The 20,488-nt window shown below is 40.4% G+C and overlaps 2 protein-coding genes across 7 annotated transcripts in view; both read left to right on the top strand.

Annotated features, from left to right (window-relative positions):
- RABGAP1L (RAB GTPase activating protein 1 like) overlaps positions 1–20,488 on the top strand; it is a 214,774-nt gene that overhangs the window by 48,871 nt on the left and 145,415 nt on the right. The gene's annotated exons all lie outside the window — the stretch shown is intronic.
- On the top strand, positions 10,099–14,859 carry GPR52 (G protein-coupled receptor 52). 2 transcript variants are annotated; one of them, XM_040073118.2, is made up of 2 exons: positions 10,099–10,636; positions 11,752–14,859. In XM_040073118.2, exon 2 carries the CDS (start codon positions 11,944–11,946, stop codon positions 13,027–13,029), a length of 1,086 nt encoding a protein of 361 aa, XP_039929052.1. In that variant the 5' UTR covers positions 10,099–10,636; positions 11,752–11,943; the 3' UTR covers positions 13,030–14,859. The 2 variants fall into 2 exon arrangements, with proteins under 2 accessions (XP_039929052.1, XP_039929051.1); XM_040073117.2 differs by having other exon boundaries at positions 10,099–10,882.

Here is a 20,488-nt window from a genome sequence, read left to right as displayed (position 1 = left end):
GTAATAGAAGATACAGCCTGCATTAAAACTAAATCATCGTTAATGGGGATTGCAGTTTCAAACAGCGTGCTTGCCAAAAGAGTTTTCTTTTACTGCATGTTCCATCTCTTTTTTTATACCCTTACCTAGCATTTGCTGGGCTTGTCACAGGAATTGTGGAATTTTTTTCTTAGAAAATTTCCCTCTTCTCATTTCTCTCAGTGAGATTCACAGTTCAGGTGTGGTGTCAGGGTGAGATGGGAGCAGGCACTGGGGCTGGGCAGGATGGATGGGTGAGCCTTAGGTAGGTTAATGAAACATTGCAGTCTAATTAGACTTTTTGGTACCTGTATGGCAGAGGAATTGGAGGTACCTTGTGGAGCCATGCCCTCTTTCTTTCGTGAGTTTGTAAATACAATTCCAGAAAGCTCTTTTGGTCTTTGTTGTGGCTTGTCAAGGATTTCCTTTTCCTTTCTCTGAAGACTCTCCGATTCTTCTTTAATGGAAATTTGAAAATATATAAACACACATTAGGGATAAAATACACAAATACTAGAATGAGTATTCTCTGGTGATGGTTTTATAAATGCATGTGTGTGTGTTCAGTACAGAATGGGTGCTCCTGATACAAGAATACTGATGCTGAATGCCAGCAGTGGATTTACACAGCTGGCAGTCAAGGAGCAATATTTGGAGGTCTGCTCGGTCTTTTTGAACTCAAACCCATATATTCAGGCAGCCATGCACTTGATTAAGTTTAGGCTATTACACAGTGAGGAAGTTAATTTCATAGAAAGCTTGGAGCAGCAGTTGCTGGTTGTCTTTTTAGAACTGTTTGCAGTGTCTGGTTGAGTCAGCAACAAGCCTTGGAAACAGGCAGCCAGGCTCCTTTAACCCAAGCAGAGACATACTTCTTAAACTTGGATTTAAAGTCTTGATATTCCCATGTCTAAGATTGATCCTTACTCCTGAAAATATCTGCAGAGTGATTGTTGTGCATGGAGTTTCCTTTGCAGAAGCTGTTGACTTGGTCATAGATCCATTAGGTAAGATATTTACCTACATAATGTGCATTTCTAGCAATTTCACGTGATGCTTGAAAGGGGGGTGAGTTACCTGTGTATCCAGCCTCAAGGATTAATATTGAGGCTGGGGAAGCAAAACTACAGCAATGTGCTTGAATTTTCGGTGTTAGCCTTGTTGAACAGCCCCGTGTATTATTTGAATTTCCAGTGTACATTGGATTCTTCTCCGTTTAGTGCAAGTGAGGAGCCTGACTTTGAGGTGTATTTTTGGCCGTGCTAGTTCTGCTCACTGAAAGCTCTTGTGGAATGTCGTGAGATACTTTTCATGTGGTTCAGAAAAGTTACGAGTACTGCTAGTAGCAACCTTAATTTTCAGTGCAGTGAAGCCAAAATTAGACACATGCTGTGTTAAAATACCAGCTTACGGTGGGATCCTAGCACATGCTATGTACATGGTTTAAGTGCAAATATTTCCAGTACAAGTCACTGTTTCTAGTCATAATTTCTGAAGTATCTGTTAAATACTTTGCTTATTATTAATTAAGGCTTGTCACAGTATGGCTTTTGGAATATTTCACGGTGCGCAGAGTTCTGTTAATTTTAAAAAGAAGTAGCAGTTTTGACAATCTGAGAAATAATGAATAGGAGAAGAGTTCTCTGCTATTGTGGTGAAAGTGCTTGTATAATTAGGAGGCCTGTAATGATCATCAAGGACACATCAGAAATTTAAAGATACTATCATCCTGTAGTTATAGGCATCTTTATCATTCTATACATACAAAGAGACAAAACCCCACTGCTTCAGACAAATAAATTTTGGTACTTCCTAACTTTTCACTACTTAATTTAAAATCATTAAGTAACCTTTATCATGGAATCCTAGAATGGTTTGGATTGAAAGGGACTTTTAAGTCTCATCTTCTGGCCATGGGCAGGGACACCTTCCACTATCCCGGGTTGCTCCAAGCCCTGTTCAACGTGGTCTTGGACATTGCCAGAGATGGGGCAGCCACAGCTTCTCTGAGCAGCCTGACACATTTTACGGATCTAGGTAAGGTTACTAGCACACCAGACAAGTGCAAAAAGGTGTTTGTCTCTTCCTTCTGACTGTGAAAACTTGCAATGTGTAATTTTCTATTCACCTTGAGATGCTCCCTTGCATTCCTCAGAGTTCTCTGGGATTGTATTAATTGTGATCTCTGAAGCAGAATCCCCTTCTAGAAACCCAGTCTCTATTTGTCTCTGAAGCTCTTTCTGTAAATTGAGTCATAGATGTTGCATTTTAAGCCAGCAGAATGTTTGATTATTCTACTTTTGACTGCCTTTAAAATTCTCGTTGCCATAACAACTTTATTTCTTTATTTTTAGCACATCAGTTGCCATAACAATAAAATACAGCTTTTTGAATGTAACATTTTTCCCTTTTTTTTAGCTTTGTTTATAAAGAACCTTCTTTGGGGGTGAAAGGAAATGTGCTAAAGCTCATCCCCTGTGAGCACTTGGGTTAGAACATTAGCTGAAAAATAAGGCTTTTTGTAATCTAGCCTTATTCCATTTCTGTGGCATTTTTTCTGACTACTGAGTATTTTCATAACTTAAACAGAAAAGTGATTGCGAATCACTCGTGTAAAACCTTTCCTTTGTAAAAAATTGCCATTTCTCATTCTTATTTCTCTTAGTTAGTGTATCAGAAATCCTTAACTGTTAAGAGGGTAATTTCTACTGTCTTTATTTCAATATATGGAATGGCTATAGAGTCATTGAGTTAGAGGCAGTGTTTTGTTCAGTGTGTTGATATTCTGTGTTTGGGGCAGTTTGTGATATATCTTTAAAATATATGAACAGAGAGATTGACTTCCAGCTTCAAGCCATCATCCTGAGCAGAGGGGAGAGGTTTGTGTGTGAATTTAATACTGGTGAAAGAAATTGGCCTTGAATGTCATTTGTAGACTTGAGTTCTCCACTCCATGATAGTGTCCTTTCCAAGAAGATTTGTAGATATCAATGTTGTCTTTATATTTAACCTCTCCTTAGTTATGATAAAGTATATATTTGATTTCATTTTTTAAGAGATGGCAGATAATATCAGGTTTGGTATTTCTTCTAGAATAAATGATTTCACATAACATTTTACATGTGCCAATTTCTGGCTATAATTATAAATGTCCTCATTATCTAATAAGACAAAATTTTTTAGTTATTGGAAGTTGAATGTATTTAGATGTCATTAATCTTGAAAAATAGTTATCAGATGTATGATGACTTTATAAATTTTAATTAGCTAATTTTTAACTCAGGGTTTTGGGGGGAATGTCTGTAATTTTGTTTCAGTGGCATTTTCCTAACACCTCTCATTTCTGGATTCCACGTCTGAGTTACCCAGGAATGTACTTCCACTGTTGTTGGCAACATTTTCCCTGTAGATCATTCTCAGTAGGAAGCTATTCCTTATCCTTTCTCATATATGGATATTGATGCAAGTGTGTATGGATCCATGCTGGAGGAGAACAGAGTGATACCTCTTCAGCACTTCCAGCTGGGAGGAAGATTTGGTCTAAATGAAGCTGAGCTTAAAATCCATAAAAAGAAATTGTGCCACCCTTCAGGTTATAAATAGTTATTGTGCCATATCCTTTTCATGATTCTTTTTCCTATTTCTTCACAATGTGGCAGAGTAGTAATACTGAGTAACACTTAGTTTAAAATAGCCTTAAAAATCCACTATTTACTTCGTTGTGGGGGTTTTTTTTGTTTTTTGTTTTGTTTTGTTTTTGTTTTGTTTTTTCTCTAAAAGTAGTGGAATTTGGTTTACTGGGATTTGGAGTTGGTACCACCCGCTCCCCAGCAGACCCTGCAGTAAAACAAATAGCAGCTTTTTAGTTCTGACTGATTCTGCCCATTTGGAGCTGGGACTTCAGTGCCTAAATGATCCTGATTGTCCAGTGCTTTTCTTAGCCACCTCTCATATCCTTGAGGAAAAACTAATTTTAAAGAAATCTATTAAAGGAAAAATTTAGGGTGGAATGTGTCAAATCTATAATCAACTAAAACATGAATTGTTGGTGTGACCAGGCACTTGTTTCCAGACAGCCTGTCTGGGTTAGACTGGATATTGTGAGAGGATGTTCTGTAATGGTTTAAGCCAAGCCACATCCAGGGAGAGTGGATTTGAATCTGTTCTTGCTGTGTGTCCATGAGTTTGTCACATAAGAACTGGCAGGTCACTGAGAACTACTAGAAGAGAGTACCTAGAATACTAAGAAGAGACAACTAGACCAAAGTGGACCTATTCTGTGGTACATCCCAACTTTTGATTTTGAAAGACATGGGTATATGGGTTTGATCCTCTTGTTCTTAGTAGTTGCTTTTGCATGGGCCTTGCAAGTTGGCTGCCTAATTAAGGCTGCAATAAATTATTCATCAGTTGAACTCATTAAATCAAAATTACTTGCCTTTTAAAAGGTCATGCTGTAGTTTAAGAAAACTGTTCAGCTTGCAGTGTGACAAAAATTGAAGCAGGCGATCACAATGTTTGGGATTTTTTTTTTTTTAATAGCTTTAAATTTTTTTATTCTAGCTCTGCTGAAATGGAATTACTGCTAATACTGACCGAGCTTATGCTCCTGCCAGGTGAGCTGGAATCCTTTTCAGCATACACTTTCTTGGTGCCCACTTGAAATATGCGTTAAGAATACCAGTAGCTATGGAATGTAATTCCTGGCTTGACACAGACAAAACTTGTTAAAAGTACAACTGTGTCAAAATACACCTCTAAAATGTTTGAATGAATGCAGTACTAAAAGCTCTTAAGTATTACTTTGAAATACAAAAAATTCCACAGGAAAGGAGCGAGCAATTCTACCAGCACTGTGCAGATTCTTCTCTACATTTCAGCATTTCTTCATTTACAGTTCACTTAATTGCTTTTGTCCTGTGATTTAATATTTTAATTGTCTCTTGAAAGATGGGAGCAGTGGAAGATAGTAAGTTGGTGTTGTCTTGCCAGTATGCTTTTTTCCCCCTTTATTAAACGGCTGCTAGTGTAAGAGCAGGTGGTTTAGTGTAAGTGGCACGTGCGTGAAACTGTCTGAGAGCACATGTTTAATTTTTTGCCTTTCATACCATCCTTTCATCCTTTCATCCTTTCATCCCATAAGAAGTTTTTCTGGTGCTTATCATATATGGTCAGTCAGTAACTAGCATCCTTCTGTAGCTTATGTGTTGCGTAAAGCAAATGCTCTCTGGTTCCTGAAAAATGTTAATTAGCACCATTCAGTTGGCTGCGCAGCATTTCCCTGAAGTAAATTTCCCTTCTTGATTGATAGTTTATTGCACAGTGTTTTAGTTCTGTTGATTCAGGGCACAGCAGTTTGGTGGTATTTGTTGTCTGAATTGAGCTTGTGAAGTGGATTCAATTTGTTGTTAGGACTATCAGTATCATCTTTTGATAAAAGCTCCTCCTTAAGGAAAATGTTCTTTTACATGAAATTCAGAAAAGTATTTACATTGTATGCATCTTTGGGTGGCATCCCTGCCCATGGTGAGGAAGGTTGGAACAAAATGATCTTTGAAATCCCATCTAACACAAACCATTCTGTGATGTTATGAAATATCCACGAGATCACAGTTAGTAATGTTTAAATGGAGACTGTAGCCATTTACTCCAAAAACTTGCTTAATATTTATGAAATACATGAAAAATATTAGGAGTAATTTGAAAGGTTCAAACTACAGAAGCATTCAATGTAACTGTTGCTTAACAGAATGAAAAGACTGTGTGATAAACTTGCAAATGTGAAAACCCATCTCTCTCTACTGATCCACGTAAAAAAAATTATTTGCCCATTTCTTCTTGTTCTGCATCACAGCATCCTAATTACCTAACACTTCTGTGATACTGGCTAATATTTGCATCGTTAGAAGCAGTGCTGGAAAAGAACCGAGCTGTGAGTCCTGCAGAGGATCAGGCTGCACCCGAGCCTGAAGTACTAAAAGGAGAAGCAGTACTAAAAGGCAAAGGGATCATAAGCTCCCTTCGCATCTCTCTGCCGTTTAGAAGGCTACTGGCCCCTTCCAATCTCCTGAGCTGCCCCCCGCCCCTGGCTCCAAATCATACCAGCCTCTTCCTTCTCTGATAGCAGAACTGAAAAATGAGACTTGCAGGTGGAGAAATGGTTTGAAAGTTTCTACAATATCCTGTTTCCCTCAGAACTGACACTGCTGGGTTTTTACCACTGGCCCAGGTGTGTTTAGTCTTGGTGACGATGAAGACAAACCACAGCAAGAAAGATTCTGAGCTGATGGTTGGATTCTCAGGGAGAATGGTCAGACTTTGGAACAGGGGCCCAGGCAGGCTGTGAAAGCTCCATCCTTGGAGATGTTCACAACTCAGCTGAATGTAGAACCCAGCACAACATGGCTTAAATTTGGTGTTGGATCTGACTTAGAACTTTGGCCCTCCCTTTGGAGCAAGGCATGGGGTTGGATGGTATCCACAGGGTATAAGGGGTTTGAGAAGCCTAAGCTTGTTTTGAGAGAAAAATAAAGGGTTTATTTTTATAAATATATATATATTGACACTTCCTATATCATCATATGCCTACACTCAGGTCAAAATCCCCGTGTGTTCTGTGTAAGCACGAGCTCTCCGGCAGGTTTTAAATAGACAGATGGAGTGGGTGGATTTGGGGAAGAGGCTTTATATTCCAAATAACAAATAGAACAGATTTCTGCCTTAAATACAGCACTCATATAACTTCTTAGAGCAACTTCAAACACTGATATGATGTAGAAAACCCTATCTATGCACACATACACACACACAGTTTTTAAGGCAACAAATGATTTTCCTTCCTCCTCTGGTACTTTAAGCTGCACTACAACTGCAAGCTTTATAGAATACAATTATTCTGGGGGCATTAAAAACAAAACTAGGGTGTCCATAAGATACATGGACAAGTAAATGCCAGAGGTAGTTAAGATTAAAAATAAACCAAACTGAAAGAAATACCTTTGTTCTTTAGGCTTAGGAGAAAGAGAATAAAAGAAAAAAAATTCTGTAAAACAATAGAAGAAGGTAGTTTGGCAGAAAAAATAGAAGCTGATGAGCTGGTATGTATATCAACACTGTCCTTCAGGTCTGCATCTAAATAAATAACTACTGTGTTCTTCATCCTGCACTCTCAGCTGCAGCTTCTTGCTCACATCAATGCCTTTCAGAAAGATTTCATGGAAATTATTGTTGTCCTTTTAATCCAGCTGACCATCCAATAATTTAACAAGGGAAGACTTCAAACTAGAAATGAGTGGTGTGATTGAGATGCTGCTTTGTGCACTGCAGGGATTGCTTCTATCAGTCCTGTTTCCTTACAACAAAGGGTTCAGCAAATAAGTATTGCTATTCCTTTCCAAACGGAATGACTTATAGATTGTTCTCTTGCTTGGAGCTTCTAAATCTCCTTCCATATGGACTTTTTCTGTCTGAAAAGCTTTATCTGGTTTCCTTTCAGGGTCACACATCACCGCTGCTTTCACAGCCTTGCTTTGCATATACAAAGCTCATGCTCCTGCCACATCCCCTGTGTTTTCAGCAGGATCAGGTGGTGTGAGCCTTCTGTTTTGTATGGTGACCTATGCTGTTTCTAGCTGATGTAATTTATAAAGAAGGTGTGGAATTGCTCCTTCTATTCAGCTTGAAGAGTGCTCAGTCTACCAGCTGGATGTAACCATCTGTGGGAACTTGTGTACCATGTAGGATGCTGCCTTGATGACAATAAGAGAGTTCTTCCGATAGAACTTTTCTTTCTCACTTCCTTTTCTCAAAACACAAATGTAAAAAAAAAAAACAAAAAAAAAACAAAAAAAAAAACCCACCCAAAAACCAAAAAACCCCATCCTGAAACAGTTTTTGTTTAAAACTGTGCCAGAGGCCCAAATATACCTCTGATTTCCGAACAAAAAAACTTTTCTTACAGAGCTTTTAATGTGCTGCCTCTGATACAACATTCTGGTGTTGCTACATTTTGTAAGCTTCCCTCTGTAACTACATAATTTCATCAGGATTAGCTGATTTCTGCTTAATTTTCACAGGCCTCTAAAGATACATAAAACACTACAACTTAGGGCAGTCAGCATGGTGCAGTTTATAGCAGGTGCCTGAGGTGATAAAGCCGCTGGCAGCTTGCAGCATGACTGGCTTTTTTGGTAGTGAAGGAAGACAGCTCGTATTCCCAAAGATGTCAAACTTCCCTGCTTTTGATCCGCTTTGTCCTTCCAGTTAAAATTTCTGTAGAGGACGCATTTTACCTGTGTCTAGAACCAACCAGCAGAGGTTGCCATTGATTTTCCTGGGACCTGCTCAATAGAGCCTGGATTTCTCGTAGCAGACCTGAAACGTATGGCTGCCATGAGCGCTTGCTCTCAGAGCTGAGCACTCTGGGCACACACAGCAGGCACCAGCTGGGGCTGACCTGAGACCAAGGTGACTCAATGGTTACTGTGACCTTTGCAAGCTTTAGTAGTTATCAGTCCTTAAATCTGTGTGGAGCAGGATGTACTGAGCACGTAGTTCCTGTGGGCTGCTTTGTCAGGCTGTACCTTTGCTTATCTCATGCCCCTGTGTACCTTCGGGGCTCCCTGATGTCCATTTTAAGGTGTTTTGGCCCTTTTCATCCTTGGTGCCAACCACGATCTGTCCACAGGAGAAGTGGGAGAAGTAGTACTGGTCACTGCCATGCCTGTGGACAGTGTTTGTCCTCCTCCTCCCCTCCCCCCCCCACAGGAGGAGTGGGAAGAGGAGGAATAAAAATTACTCCCTATTGTTCTGCCCTGATATGGATAACTGGGGCTTAAAGCTGTGCTCGGGGTCTAAATTTAGTCATTAAGTCTGTTGTTGCAGCCATTTACCATTCTGAGGTATCGGAGATAGTTTAATTTTTTCTTAAGTCCTCTGATAGAAGGCTTTGGACTGATCACATGCCCTTACTGCAAACCACTCTTAACACTGCTGCAGTTTGTGCTGCTTCACGTTGCTACAGTCTTGTCATTCAGACGTGGACATTTGCTCCAGGCAATACTCGAAATACAAGATGTTAACTCAGGAGCAGCTTATTAAAATTTTGCCTTTGGTTTGCCATGGAACTAGAAGGACTTAAATCACTGTAGTTTCTAATGACTTGGTTGGTTAAAGCCTCCAAGATGCGTCTTCTGCTCATCCACAGCCCAAAATGCTGTTCTGTGGTTGGTGTTTTGGTATCTAAATTTGCTGTTTCAGTGTCTAAGGAGTGTCTGTGTAAGATAACTGTGATGGTTGTACTTCTGTGACTGGGTTTATTTTTGGGAAGCACGAAGTAAACAAAAGTTCTGAGTACTTAATCAGGGAATAGCTGCATCTGTTTGCAGGAATAGAGAGCTGAGTTAATAGGTTCAGTTTGGAAAATAACGTGTTACAAGTATTTGTATTTAAACTGATGCTGAAGCTATTAGAGTACTGGTAATACTGATATGGTATAAAAAACAGGTACAGGTGAGTTTTATAGCATATGTGTTAAGTTTGGAAGTAATTAATTTGGGGACGTAATTAAAAAGGGGGCTGTAATTTTGTCTTTTAAGGAAGACTAGAAAAATTGTGTGGAACTGTGACAGATACTTTACCAAGCTAAACCTCAGCGGGCGATGCTCAAAAGGTGTGCGCGCGGTTAATAACGCGGGATCGTTTTAGCAAGCAGTTCCAGTGGGGCGATGCCGCTAGTTTCTTAGGTTTTGTCTGGATTACGTACCCTCTCTAGGAGGGATGTGCTGGCTTTCTCCGGGGGGTGCCCGGGCTCGGGGCGCTCCCCGGTACCAGCGGCGGCGCCATTGGATGGCCGGGAGCAGGGGAGCGGCCGGCGGCGCTCCAGCGGCCGGGCTGCGGCGGGGAGCGGGAGGAGCGGCGGGAGGAGGAGCGGGCTCAGGTGCAGGCGATCATCGCACGGGGGGAGCAAGGAGGCAGCGGCAGCCGCTCCAGCCGCACCGCGCTAACAGGACTCGCGGGCAAGTATTGGACGTAGCGGCCGTGAGGATGCGTGTAGGTGAGAAAGCTTCTCTATCGCTTTAGCAGGGAATTGGAGGAAGGAGTGATTTTGTACGTGCTCCGTCGCTTATAGACAAAGGGAGCGAATAGCCGGAAATACTCGGGGATGTTATAAAATCTAGAAGGACTTTCCGTACGGCGTGGCGATGCACGACAGGAAATTAACTCCAAAAAGAATGCTTTCTCTCAAAGTGCTGCGACAGAATTGAACATTCGGCTTTTCTGGTATCTGAAATTCCTCCTGAACACACGGCAAGGACTATCAGAAACATCAGAGAGATCCTGGTACTTTTAAAGAGACTTAAAGCAAATGCCAGCTGAATGACCTTGGAGATCATTTTATGTGGATTCATTAATTTTTGCTGCCAGTCTTCTAGTCTCAGGAACTCTAGGATTAATGATGGTTTTAACGTTTTAGGGGCCTTCGAAAAAACAAGATTGTATACATTTAATTACCTACCTAATGATTCCTGAACTAATCAAGCATTTACTTAAAACTGAACGCAGAAGATGCTTTCTCTTAATGTTTTCTCTCTCCATAGCTGTGAATGAAATGAACAAGGTAATGTCCTGCAAATAGAAGAACAGTTTTTTTAAAAGCAGCTATTTATTATGCATATCATCTAATAAATGTAGAAACCTTAAACCCCTGAGAAGATGAAGCTGAGCAACAGAATAATGGAGTAGTAAACAATGGCAGCTTTTCTAGTCAAATCAGCATTTCATTAGCTTCCCAGCAGAATGCAGATGGAAGTTTCTGAGCTCGTTGTGTGGGGGTTTGTGAAATGATTCAGTTGTTGCTACAGAGGTGAGCAATATCATGGCTATACCTGGTAACTCCTAGGTACTGATCCACTGTAGTAGATACAGCAGAGTTTCTAAAGATGATTCTTTCAAATTGCCATTGCTGAAATTAAATTCAAGAGGATTTATTTTGTCTGTAGGGACACTGAACTATGATTCTGGCATTCATAATTGTAATGGACTATAACTGTTTAAAGGAACTGTAAATATTGACGTGAGTCTCCAAAATCTATTTTTAAATTATTTTCATTTTTAAATGAATAGACACAATCTTCCTCCTTGTACGTGAGATGTATGTTTTCTTTCTTGGGAGCCAGAGGACAAATCTGCCTCATCCCCCACCTGTCTCCCCCCTAAATAAAATTCATTATTCATACCCAAATAGTGGTGAGTCTATTGGAATTAACCTCGACAAAAATGTTTTCCTTACCTTTTCAATGAATAGCATGGATAAGATTGAGTACCATCTTCTGAATCCAACAAGAAAAGACAGCATTAGAGAATGAACTTTTTCCTTTAATCTCCAGTCAGTCTGTGATTTAAGCTAAGACATAAAGATTATCTCCAGTAACTGCTGGTCCACGAAACCTGAGCTGTACTGAGGTTCCTCCTTTCCTTCCTCTCCCTCTCCCCAGTGTATACCAAAGTAAATGACTTTCTCAGGAAAATAAGTCAGAAATTTCCTTCCCCTCCTTCCCTGGGAAATGGATGTCTCTTTTGTCAGTTTATTTCTGTTTGTTTTAGAAGTGCCTTGTGTTTGCTAAAGATGGGTCAAGAGCACTGGAGGAGCTGATCAGTGGCCTTTCTCTTTCTGGCTTTTGTTTTTCTTTTCTTTCTTTCTTTCTTTCTCTTTCTTTCATTCTTTCCTTAAAGCCAAGGTGTGCCAGAGGTGATGCACTGATGCTGAGGAGGCATCAACAGCTATGGGACTCTAATCCTCTCACATGTAAGCACTGGCAGTGTCTGCAAAGAGAGACCGTGAGACGCTGAAGCAGAGTTTAGCTGCTGTTCAGCAGGTCACCTGCTCACTAAGGCTCAGATTGCACTGTTCCCTAAGCACAAAACATGAACCAGTCCCGATGGATTGAATGGAGGACTCTGAATATGAGCAGTAGTGTTATGAACATATCTGAGCACCTCTCCTGCCCTCTTGGATTTGGTCACTACAATGCAGTTGACATCTGTATCCTTGAGACAGTCGTTATTGTCTTGCTAACATTTTTAATTATTGCGGGTAACTTAACCGTGATATTTGTTTTCCACTGTGCTCCACTCCTGCATCATTACACCACCAGCTATTTTATTCAGACCATGGCCTATGCTGATCTTTTTGTTGGAGTCAGCTGCTTGGTTCCTACATTGTCACTGCTCCACTACTCAACAGGTGTCCACGAGTCCTTGACTTGTCAAGTGTTTGGATACATCATCTCTGTGCTCAAAAGCGTATCTATGGCATGTCTTGCTTGCATCAGTGTGGATCGCTATCTTGCTATCACAAAGCCTCTCTCCTATAACCAGCTGGTCACACCTTGTCGCTTGAGAATCTGCATCAGTCTGATCTGGATATACTCTTGCTTGATCTTCTTGCCTTCTTTTTTTGGTTGGGGAAAACCTGGTTACCATGGAGATATTTTTGAATGGTGTGCTACCTCCTGGCTAACTAATGCCTACTTTACTGGCTTTATCGTGTGCTTACTGTACGCTCCCGCTGCCTTTGTCATATGTTTCACCTATTTCCACATCTTTAAAATTTGCCGGCAGCACACCAAAGAGATCAGTGACCGGAGAGCTCGGTTTCCTAACCACGAAGGGGATGCTGCTGGGGAGACTGGGCACAGCCCCGACCGCCGCTATGCCATGGTTTTGTTCCGGATAACCAGTGTGTTCTACGTGCTGTGGCTCCCTTATATCATTTACTTTCTGCTGGAAAGCTCTAGGGTGTTGGAAAACCCAGCGCTCTCCTTCCTAACTACGTGGCTTGCTATAAGCAATAGTTTCTGCAACTGTGTGATATATAGCCTCTCCAACAGCGTTTTCAGGCTGGGACTACGGAGACTGTCAGAGACAATATGTTCATCTTGTATGTGTTCAAAAGACAGGGATGTACGGGACCCTAAACCAAGGAAACGGGCTAATTCCTGCTCCATTTAAAGAAAAGTGGTGCATGTAATCAAATGCTGAGTTTTGGTAGTATTTGTGGTATCTGGAAACTTGCCAGAGAGAAATGTTTACTCGAACAGCTTGTTGTGGTGTTAGAGTGAATTTAAAAGGAATCCTGGAAAAGGCAAAGACAGTAAGAAGGGTCACTGAACTCTTGTGAAATTGTCAGGAGAACAATTCAGCAGAGCTGATGAAGAAAGTCAGAAATACAAATCTTCCAAAGGGCATGAAGTAACTAGCACATCAGAGGAGGTTCCTCGTAAAACAAATTAGTTAGTTACTATCTTATGTTTTCCCCTTGTAGAGAAGTTGTCTTTGTGTCAAATGTACTGTAGCCTTCAGAATTTCAATATGTTTAAGAGGAAGCAATCAACACCAACAGTATGCATCTATCCATAAATTATATACTTGAGGACTGTAGTAGATGCTGCAGGTAATAATCAGCTCTATCTTTGCTCACATATTGTACAATTTTCAGTTGTACAAAAAATTTGCAGTGCACAAACCGCACCCTGGTAATGACGCTTTGGGATAAACTGGCACCTTTTGGTACAACTTACACAGAAGCTCTCCCTCTCACTTCCCCTTTTTATTTCTATGCTTTCCCTGTTTTATTCCATTGTGTGCAGGTTGGGTGAGGTTGAGGGCACCTGTGAGGTAACCTGAGTTCCAAACCATTCTTTCTGCAGGAAGCAATAGCCCACCCTGGTGGTTATGGAGCTATGTCCATGTCTTGTACCATGATTTCCCCAGCTGTTCACTCTCTTGACCCAGTTCAATCAGCCCACGGTGTCGATGTAGTGTCCTTTAGGGTGTACTGAAGCTTTTCCCTACTGGTTCCACAGATGCTCCTAATGCAGATAGGGTAATGGCACACAGTAGTGTGCAGTGCTACGTAGAAAATTAAAACTGACCCTTTTCTTTGGGAAATCTATAGAGCTTACTGTTGTAGCTGTCAGTCTGTTGTGTGAACCTCACTTGCACATACTGTATTTTTTTAAGAGAAAACTAATTTGTGGTCTGTGCCTAATGTTTTCATAGCACATGGAGTAGGTCAATGCTACAGGATCAAAACACTGGCTTTAAGAGAAATACTTCTGTGCTCTTTGTTAGACAAGTGTTCTCAGAGGAGGTGAACGAGATTGTTTAGTGTTAAATACAGGCCAAGAGCTTTGTGTGTCCTTTTGTACCGAACTGACTTTCAGGTCCGCTGATGAAATCTTTTTGACTTTGCAAGGGCACGCATTAGGTTTGTGTAATAAATTGCCAGGGGTTCAGATGCATGCCAATCAATACAATATTTAAATTATAACTTTGAACCAAATGTAATTTTCTTAGGTGGTTATTGGCTTTTTAAAAAGGCCCAATTATTGATTATTGGTGCCTTTTAACACTGCACTATTATTCCTTCTTTCACCAAAATGCATATGTAAAGATTGTGCCTATTACTTTTTGTAATGAAAGCTGACCACGTGTGCACACTTGTGGTTTGACTCTTTGTTCTGTTGAGGTGGTTCTGAACCCCTGTACATTTTTTTTAAACCTGTAAGAAAGTTGAAACAATGGAATAAAGTAGTATTATGTCAATCAAACTCAGCCTCGGCGTTAGTTCCCTGATGCTACACTCTGTTCTCCGGGAAAATCTCTTTGGGTTAGGACTTGAGTTAACAATTTCAAATCCAAATTTCAGAGCTGCTTACTTGATGTCTAAAATGTTGTTATTTGGGTTTCTGGCATTGCACATCTTCAAAGTAGATTCAAATGACTTGAGACATTCCTTGAGCCGAGCTGAGCTGTTGCTGACACCCAGCTCTCACAGATATTAGGGAAAAATGAGTAGTGTCCTTCGCATGGATCTCGTAATGCTCCATGTCTACAGGGATGTATTTACTGCCTTCTTCTGATAAGTTCATGTTTATTTTGGGAGGCTCTTTTGGCTCTCTTCTGTTCTGTATGGTTGTGTAACCCCAACTCTTCCTACAGGCGTGACTTGGGTTCATTGAGTTTTGTCGTTCTTTTGTCATTTTTTTTCCGGCTTAGTAGGCCCTCAGTGAGCAAGATTTAGACAAGGAGCAATGAAATACCTTATTTCTCGCAATTCACAGGGCTTTTCTAACCAGTAAAGTCATTTTATATCTGTGCTCCAGAGCTGGCTGCTTGGAGCTTCTGATTTTCATTGGCATTTCTGGTGACAAGTTTGTATGGGACCTTCTGGAATTCAAAGAAAGTTCTAGCAAGTGCTCGAAGTCGAAGTGACATTTACCGAACCCGGGCTGTGGGCAGCAGGTATGTTTGTTGTGACTGTGGTACCAGAACTCCAGGTGTGTCAAACACCCAAGCAAACTCATTTGGCTCAGTTGTGCCTTAGTAAAATCCTGCTGGCGTGACCTCAGTGAGTGCAGTTGATGTACAGCAACTTCAAGCCTTATTGCCTGAAAATGGTGTGTCAGAGGTAGGGCTTGGCTTCAGGGGCTACCCCACAATGTCTGCTCACCCTGAAGGGCGCAGTTAGCAAAATGTTCCTCTTTGCCATCCTGTTTAGTGTGTGGATTTGTTGGGTGGAGCTAGAGATTTCCTTTTTCCTGAGGCTGTTCTTGGATGGAGAGAATACAAGAGAAATCCAATACCCTGGAATGAGCTTGTAGGTTCCAAGGTTCTTCACCCCATTTTTAAAGTTTTTTGAACGCTGGCTTCCTGTTGTTGGTGCAGGAACACTAATTTGCTTACCTAGACTCTGAATTTCAGCTGCTGTTAAAGTCACATTACACTTTATTCTCTGTAAGTCTCCTGGAATCTGTCAGATCAAATGTCCTCTGCAGATTTAAGTATTGCTTTTCTTCTTTCTGTTTCCCAGTTGACAGGATTTGACCTGGTCAGTCACATGAATCTTTAAATTTAGTATGTGCGTTTCATTTTATGGAAATGTTTTCTAAACTCAAGATTTAAAATTTTTATTTGAGGGCCGTTTCGTTACTGTTTACTGATGCTGTCTGAGGATTCCAGCTGATGGCTAAATTCTCTTTCAGAATTAGAAGGCTGGGCATTTTAATGGATTAAAAAAGCCACAGAAATTCCAGTCACCCAATCTGGCATTTTGATTTTCATTCTGTCATTATATTAAGTTGCATGCATTTCTTGTATGAAAACATGATTAAACAATGATACTTTTAAAGCTGGCTCCTACTTTCATGTGCCTGAAGATCTTTATGATTTATGAAATACCTGGTAAATAGGAGACCAGACGCTGACTAAAGAAGTTAAAGCGAAAAAATCATTGTTGATAATACAGGCAATAAAAAAGGAAACAGATGTAAAATACTAAATGAAAAAAATGAAGCTATAAGCCTAATAGATAAGCAAAACAAACAAAAAAATATATATATACACAAACTCTTTATGCAGGTAGATTATATTGTGCTGTTACATTTCTCTGGGATACTTACGCTTGCAGCATGCCAGGGGCAATGTCAAGGTCAATTGCCTTAACCATTTTTGGAACCTCATGTCTGCAGCCTAACAAAAAGTCCAAAAAACTGTGTAATGGCAGCAAAAGGACTACCAGAAAAGTATGTTTTTCTTCACCAAATTCTGTGTGCTTCCTTATTTTCTGGCCAAGTAAATTTCTTCTTATAATACTATTCTTTAACAGGAAAGGGAACTGTAGTGATGAAGAACACATGGCTATCTTTTAAGGTTTACTTACTGTCTTATAGTAAGATATTTTTTCCCAGTTTCTGCTTAAGAATCCATTTCGTAATTGTACTCGGTAAAACATGAGATATTTTTGTGCAGTCTTCTTGTTTCCTCTGTTGAAAAGTTGGGAAAAGTTGCTTTATTGAGCTGCCTTTCACAGGTAGTTTAGTAAGACCTTTTAAAAATAGTGGGTTTACTGGCTTTATGATTAATTTCCATTCATTAGTGTTTGACACTGAAATATCCTTGAGTACACTTAGTTTTTACATTCAGCAGAAGCAGTAAAATGTCCTTTTATGGGTAAATTAACTTAATAGTTGATATTAGAAATCGAGATTTAATGATGAGTTATTTCAATAACCACTTGATTTCAACGTGGAGCTGTTCTATCTTTCCATATTCCGGTTGTAGCTAAACACATAAATATGCGGATTCTCTATTTTTTACAGTTGGTGTTGGAATGCTGGGGATTTATATCTCTGAGCCCAAGCCCTGCTGTTCCCAGCGTGGGAGTATCCCTTTAGCAGCTTTCCAGCTCGCTTGCAGCACGCTGGGCAGCACCCTGCTCCTGCGGCTGTGTGCCAGGGAGCAGTGCCAGAGGTGCAGCGGGCTGGTGCTGCTGTGGGGGAGGAATGTCACTGAAGGTGGCAGTGGCCTCCCCAGCCATCCACCAGAAGCAGCTGATTTGCAGATCTTTCAGTTTTGTTGTCCCTGTCACCAAAAGGAGCAGTTTAAGCCTTTGGCTTCATCTCTGCTCCCTGGTTTCCCTGGCTCTTTCTCTTAAGGATAGAATGGTACTGAAGAACTGGATTTGATTGATTTTGTTGGTTTTTTTTCACTGAAACTTTTCATGTGTGTCATTTGAGTGGCCAAATCAAACACTGCTTTGTTAACTAGGTGCCAGCTAATTTGCAGACCTTTCCAGAAATGGCAGCATCACTGAGGTAGTGTTTTCCTGTCATTTGCAGCATTGCCTGGAAAACTGCTTTAAGATAGCATCTTCCAAAGATTACATGTTTTTTGCTAAACCAAGTATGGCGTTCAAGTAAACCTGATTTCCCCCCTCCATTTTACACCGACATACATAATTTTTTCTAAGTGTGTACTCAATTTACACGTGGATCTCAGCATTTTTAACCGAAGCCGATGCCATTATTGTTGATGAGATGAAAGTGATGTAGAAGGGTGTTTAACAGGGGCTTCCTACACACAAATTTTTCCAGTCAATCTGTAAAGAAATTATTCCCTTCCCCACCTGATACTAGGACAATCCCCTGAGCTCCTTGAGCTGTAAGTGCTAAAGGAGTGGGATATGAGTGGAGAAGAAGCTGTTAAAGGCTTCAGCACAGCCCTGAGAAAATACTGAAAACCCCTCCCTTTTACATACATAATCTCGTTAGGCTCCTCCTTTGTGTGAGTTCTGTGAAAGGTAGGATGAATATTATAAGGTGCTTTCAACTACACTGATGGGTGGCTATGAAAAGTAAGCTCAGGCAGTAAAATCTTTGGGACTTTATCCCAGTCTTACCCTGTCTGCTGCCAGACTTAACCCTCTGGAGCAGACTATGACAGCAAGGCTGCAGGGCTTTGCTTTAACCACCTTGAGACTCCGTCTGGACCAAAACAAAAGAAAAGTGACTGGGAGCAAAATGAAACTTTCCTAGGTGCAGTGATTATCAGGGAAAAGAGGTTTTTTTTCCTGTGCGATGTTCATCCCTGCCTCAAAGCTCACAATCTAAAATTTACAGCTGGCAGTGTTAGAAAAGGAGACAAGGTTTTGAGAAGGGGAAGCTCAGAGATGTCAGTGTCATCATCTGAGGGCACTCATGCAACTTGACAGCATTGTTCTTTGTTTCCTTTAAATGAAATGTCTTTTTTTTCCCCCCTTCTGTATATTATTTCAATAGGCACAAATTCTTCTCATAATGGAAAAAGTCCATTTTATGAGATATTTAAGTGAGGGACAGGGTAGTGGTTTGGACAAGTGTAACAGATGGTCCCAAGTAACTTGTGAAAACATGTGCTACTTCAAATTTCATAGGCTTTAGGCAGGAATGTCTTCAAATACCTGTCCCAGGTGAGGGTTTCCAGTCCTTGTATCATCTCTCCAGTGTTGTTTATGCTTGTGCAGGTATTATGGAAAAGTCCTTCTTGTGGAGTAACTAAATTGAGAATTGTAAATGGACAAATGATGTTTTCTGTGATAGAATAGATTTGTTCTGCCTTAGGAAAGGCACTGGCTGAACCTCCTCATATCTGGGTTTTTTGGGGTTGTTGGCAGCTCTGCACAAACCCATTTTTGGGTATTGGTGTGTGGGGCTGAAGTATGTGCCTGTCCTCTGCTGAAACTCTCACTCATGAAGTGAATCCTCTATAGATGGGGTGAGAGACAGCTGAAGGCAATAATGCCTTAAACTGCCTCAGCAAGACTTTTTCAGAGCTGTGGTTGTCAGGGTTTTTAATGGTAAGGAAATTCATTGTAATTAAAAAAAGAGAGATCTGTGTGCTGGGAGTAATGAATTTTTATTAGGTCAAGAACAGAGTAGTGTGGTTTGGCCCTCAGCATGCCAAAATTCTCATCTTCGTGTGAGAATTTTATTATAATCAGGTAGATTTTCAGGCACTGCAGTTTTTATAGGGAGTTTCAATGCAACTGTATGTACATAAGGACTGTATATAGTCATATAATGGCAGAGTTTCTGTGGAAGCATTTTCTGCTTTTCAGGGGCTTTGGGGACCACTTTGTGGCTGAAGTTGGGTAAATTCTAATTGTGCGCTGAAATTACCAAAGCCAAGACAGCAAACAGAGGCTGTAAATGTGAGATGTTTATCCAAAACAACTTTCTCGGTAATACTGGATATTTGGTATTGTCCAGGCAATTATCTCATGTTGTGTTATGAAGATGCCTTACAGAAAAGAAAGAAATTTGACACACGTAAGGAGAACTACATGGTGTCATGTTTTTGTCAAACTGTGTTCAAGAGTTTTGATTCTTCAACTCAGGATTCACATATTTTCTGTGATCTGTTACTTTAGGAGCTCCTAACCAATTCATTATTTTCATCTTCTGGCTCTGCTTTACTTGATCTCTAGCTTTTGGGTTTTTGAAGCTCAATTTTAAGTTCAAGTTTTCAATCCAGTTTTGCTGTTTTGTAGCTGTGTTTTTCACTTGACTCATGTAAAAACTTTGATGGAGTATTAGAAAGTATCATGTCCTTGATGGGAACTTTGTCCAGTCTGAGATGTACTCAGGCTGCATTTCATTGTATCTGAAAGAAGTATTGCTGTACCTCGTTCACCACATTTCAGGTGTCTTGGCAAGAGCATCAGTGACAGATAAGTTCTCTTACATCCTCTGTTGGGCTAAAACATTTGCCTCTGATTTTATTTGTAAATGTTTCTAACTGAAGAAACTCTATTTTGGTGACGAATCAGTATTTTGGATGGGGTTTCTGGAGATAATTTATCTGTCTGTTGTATTTCCTCTGGTTCTGGTGGGGGAACGGGAAGGTTATTGATTAAATGCTGCTGGAAGTTCTGTCTACTTCCCCCCTCCCCCCCACCCCTTTTTTTTTTTGGGGTGGGGAAAGTATGTCTGTGATGGTTGGTCGTTCATACAATTGGATTTCAGTGATCATCTTATTTTATGAAATTCATTGCATTAGTAATGCCTGTAATTTGAAAATAAAAATCATAAGAAAGTGCTCTTGTAATAATGGTATTGATTTTGCTTAAAAATAAATTATACTAAGATGA

Source organism: Hirundo rustica, chromosome 9 (assembly GCF_015227805.2).
Source record: "Hirundo rustica isolate bHirRus1 chromosome 9, bHirRus1.pri.v3, whole genome shotgun sequence".
NCBI classification, from domain to species: Eukaryota; Metazoa; Chordata; class Aves; order Passeriformes; family Hirundinidae; genus Hirundo; species Hirundo rustica.
Note: the sequence above shows the minus strand (reverse complement) of the source record. Positions and strands in the feature narration are given on the sequence as shown.

Coding starts and splice junctions, on each gene's coding strand:
- GPR52 (XM_040073118.2), top strand. CDS start 11,944: ATGAACCAGTCCCGATGGATTGAATGGAGGACTCTGAATATGAGCAGT.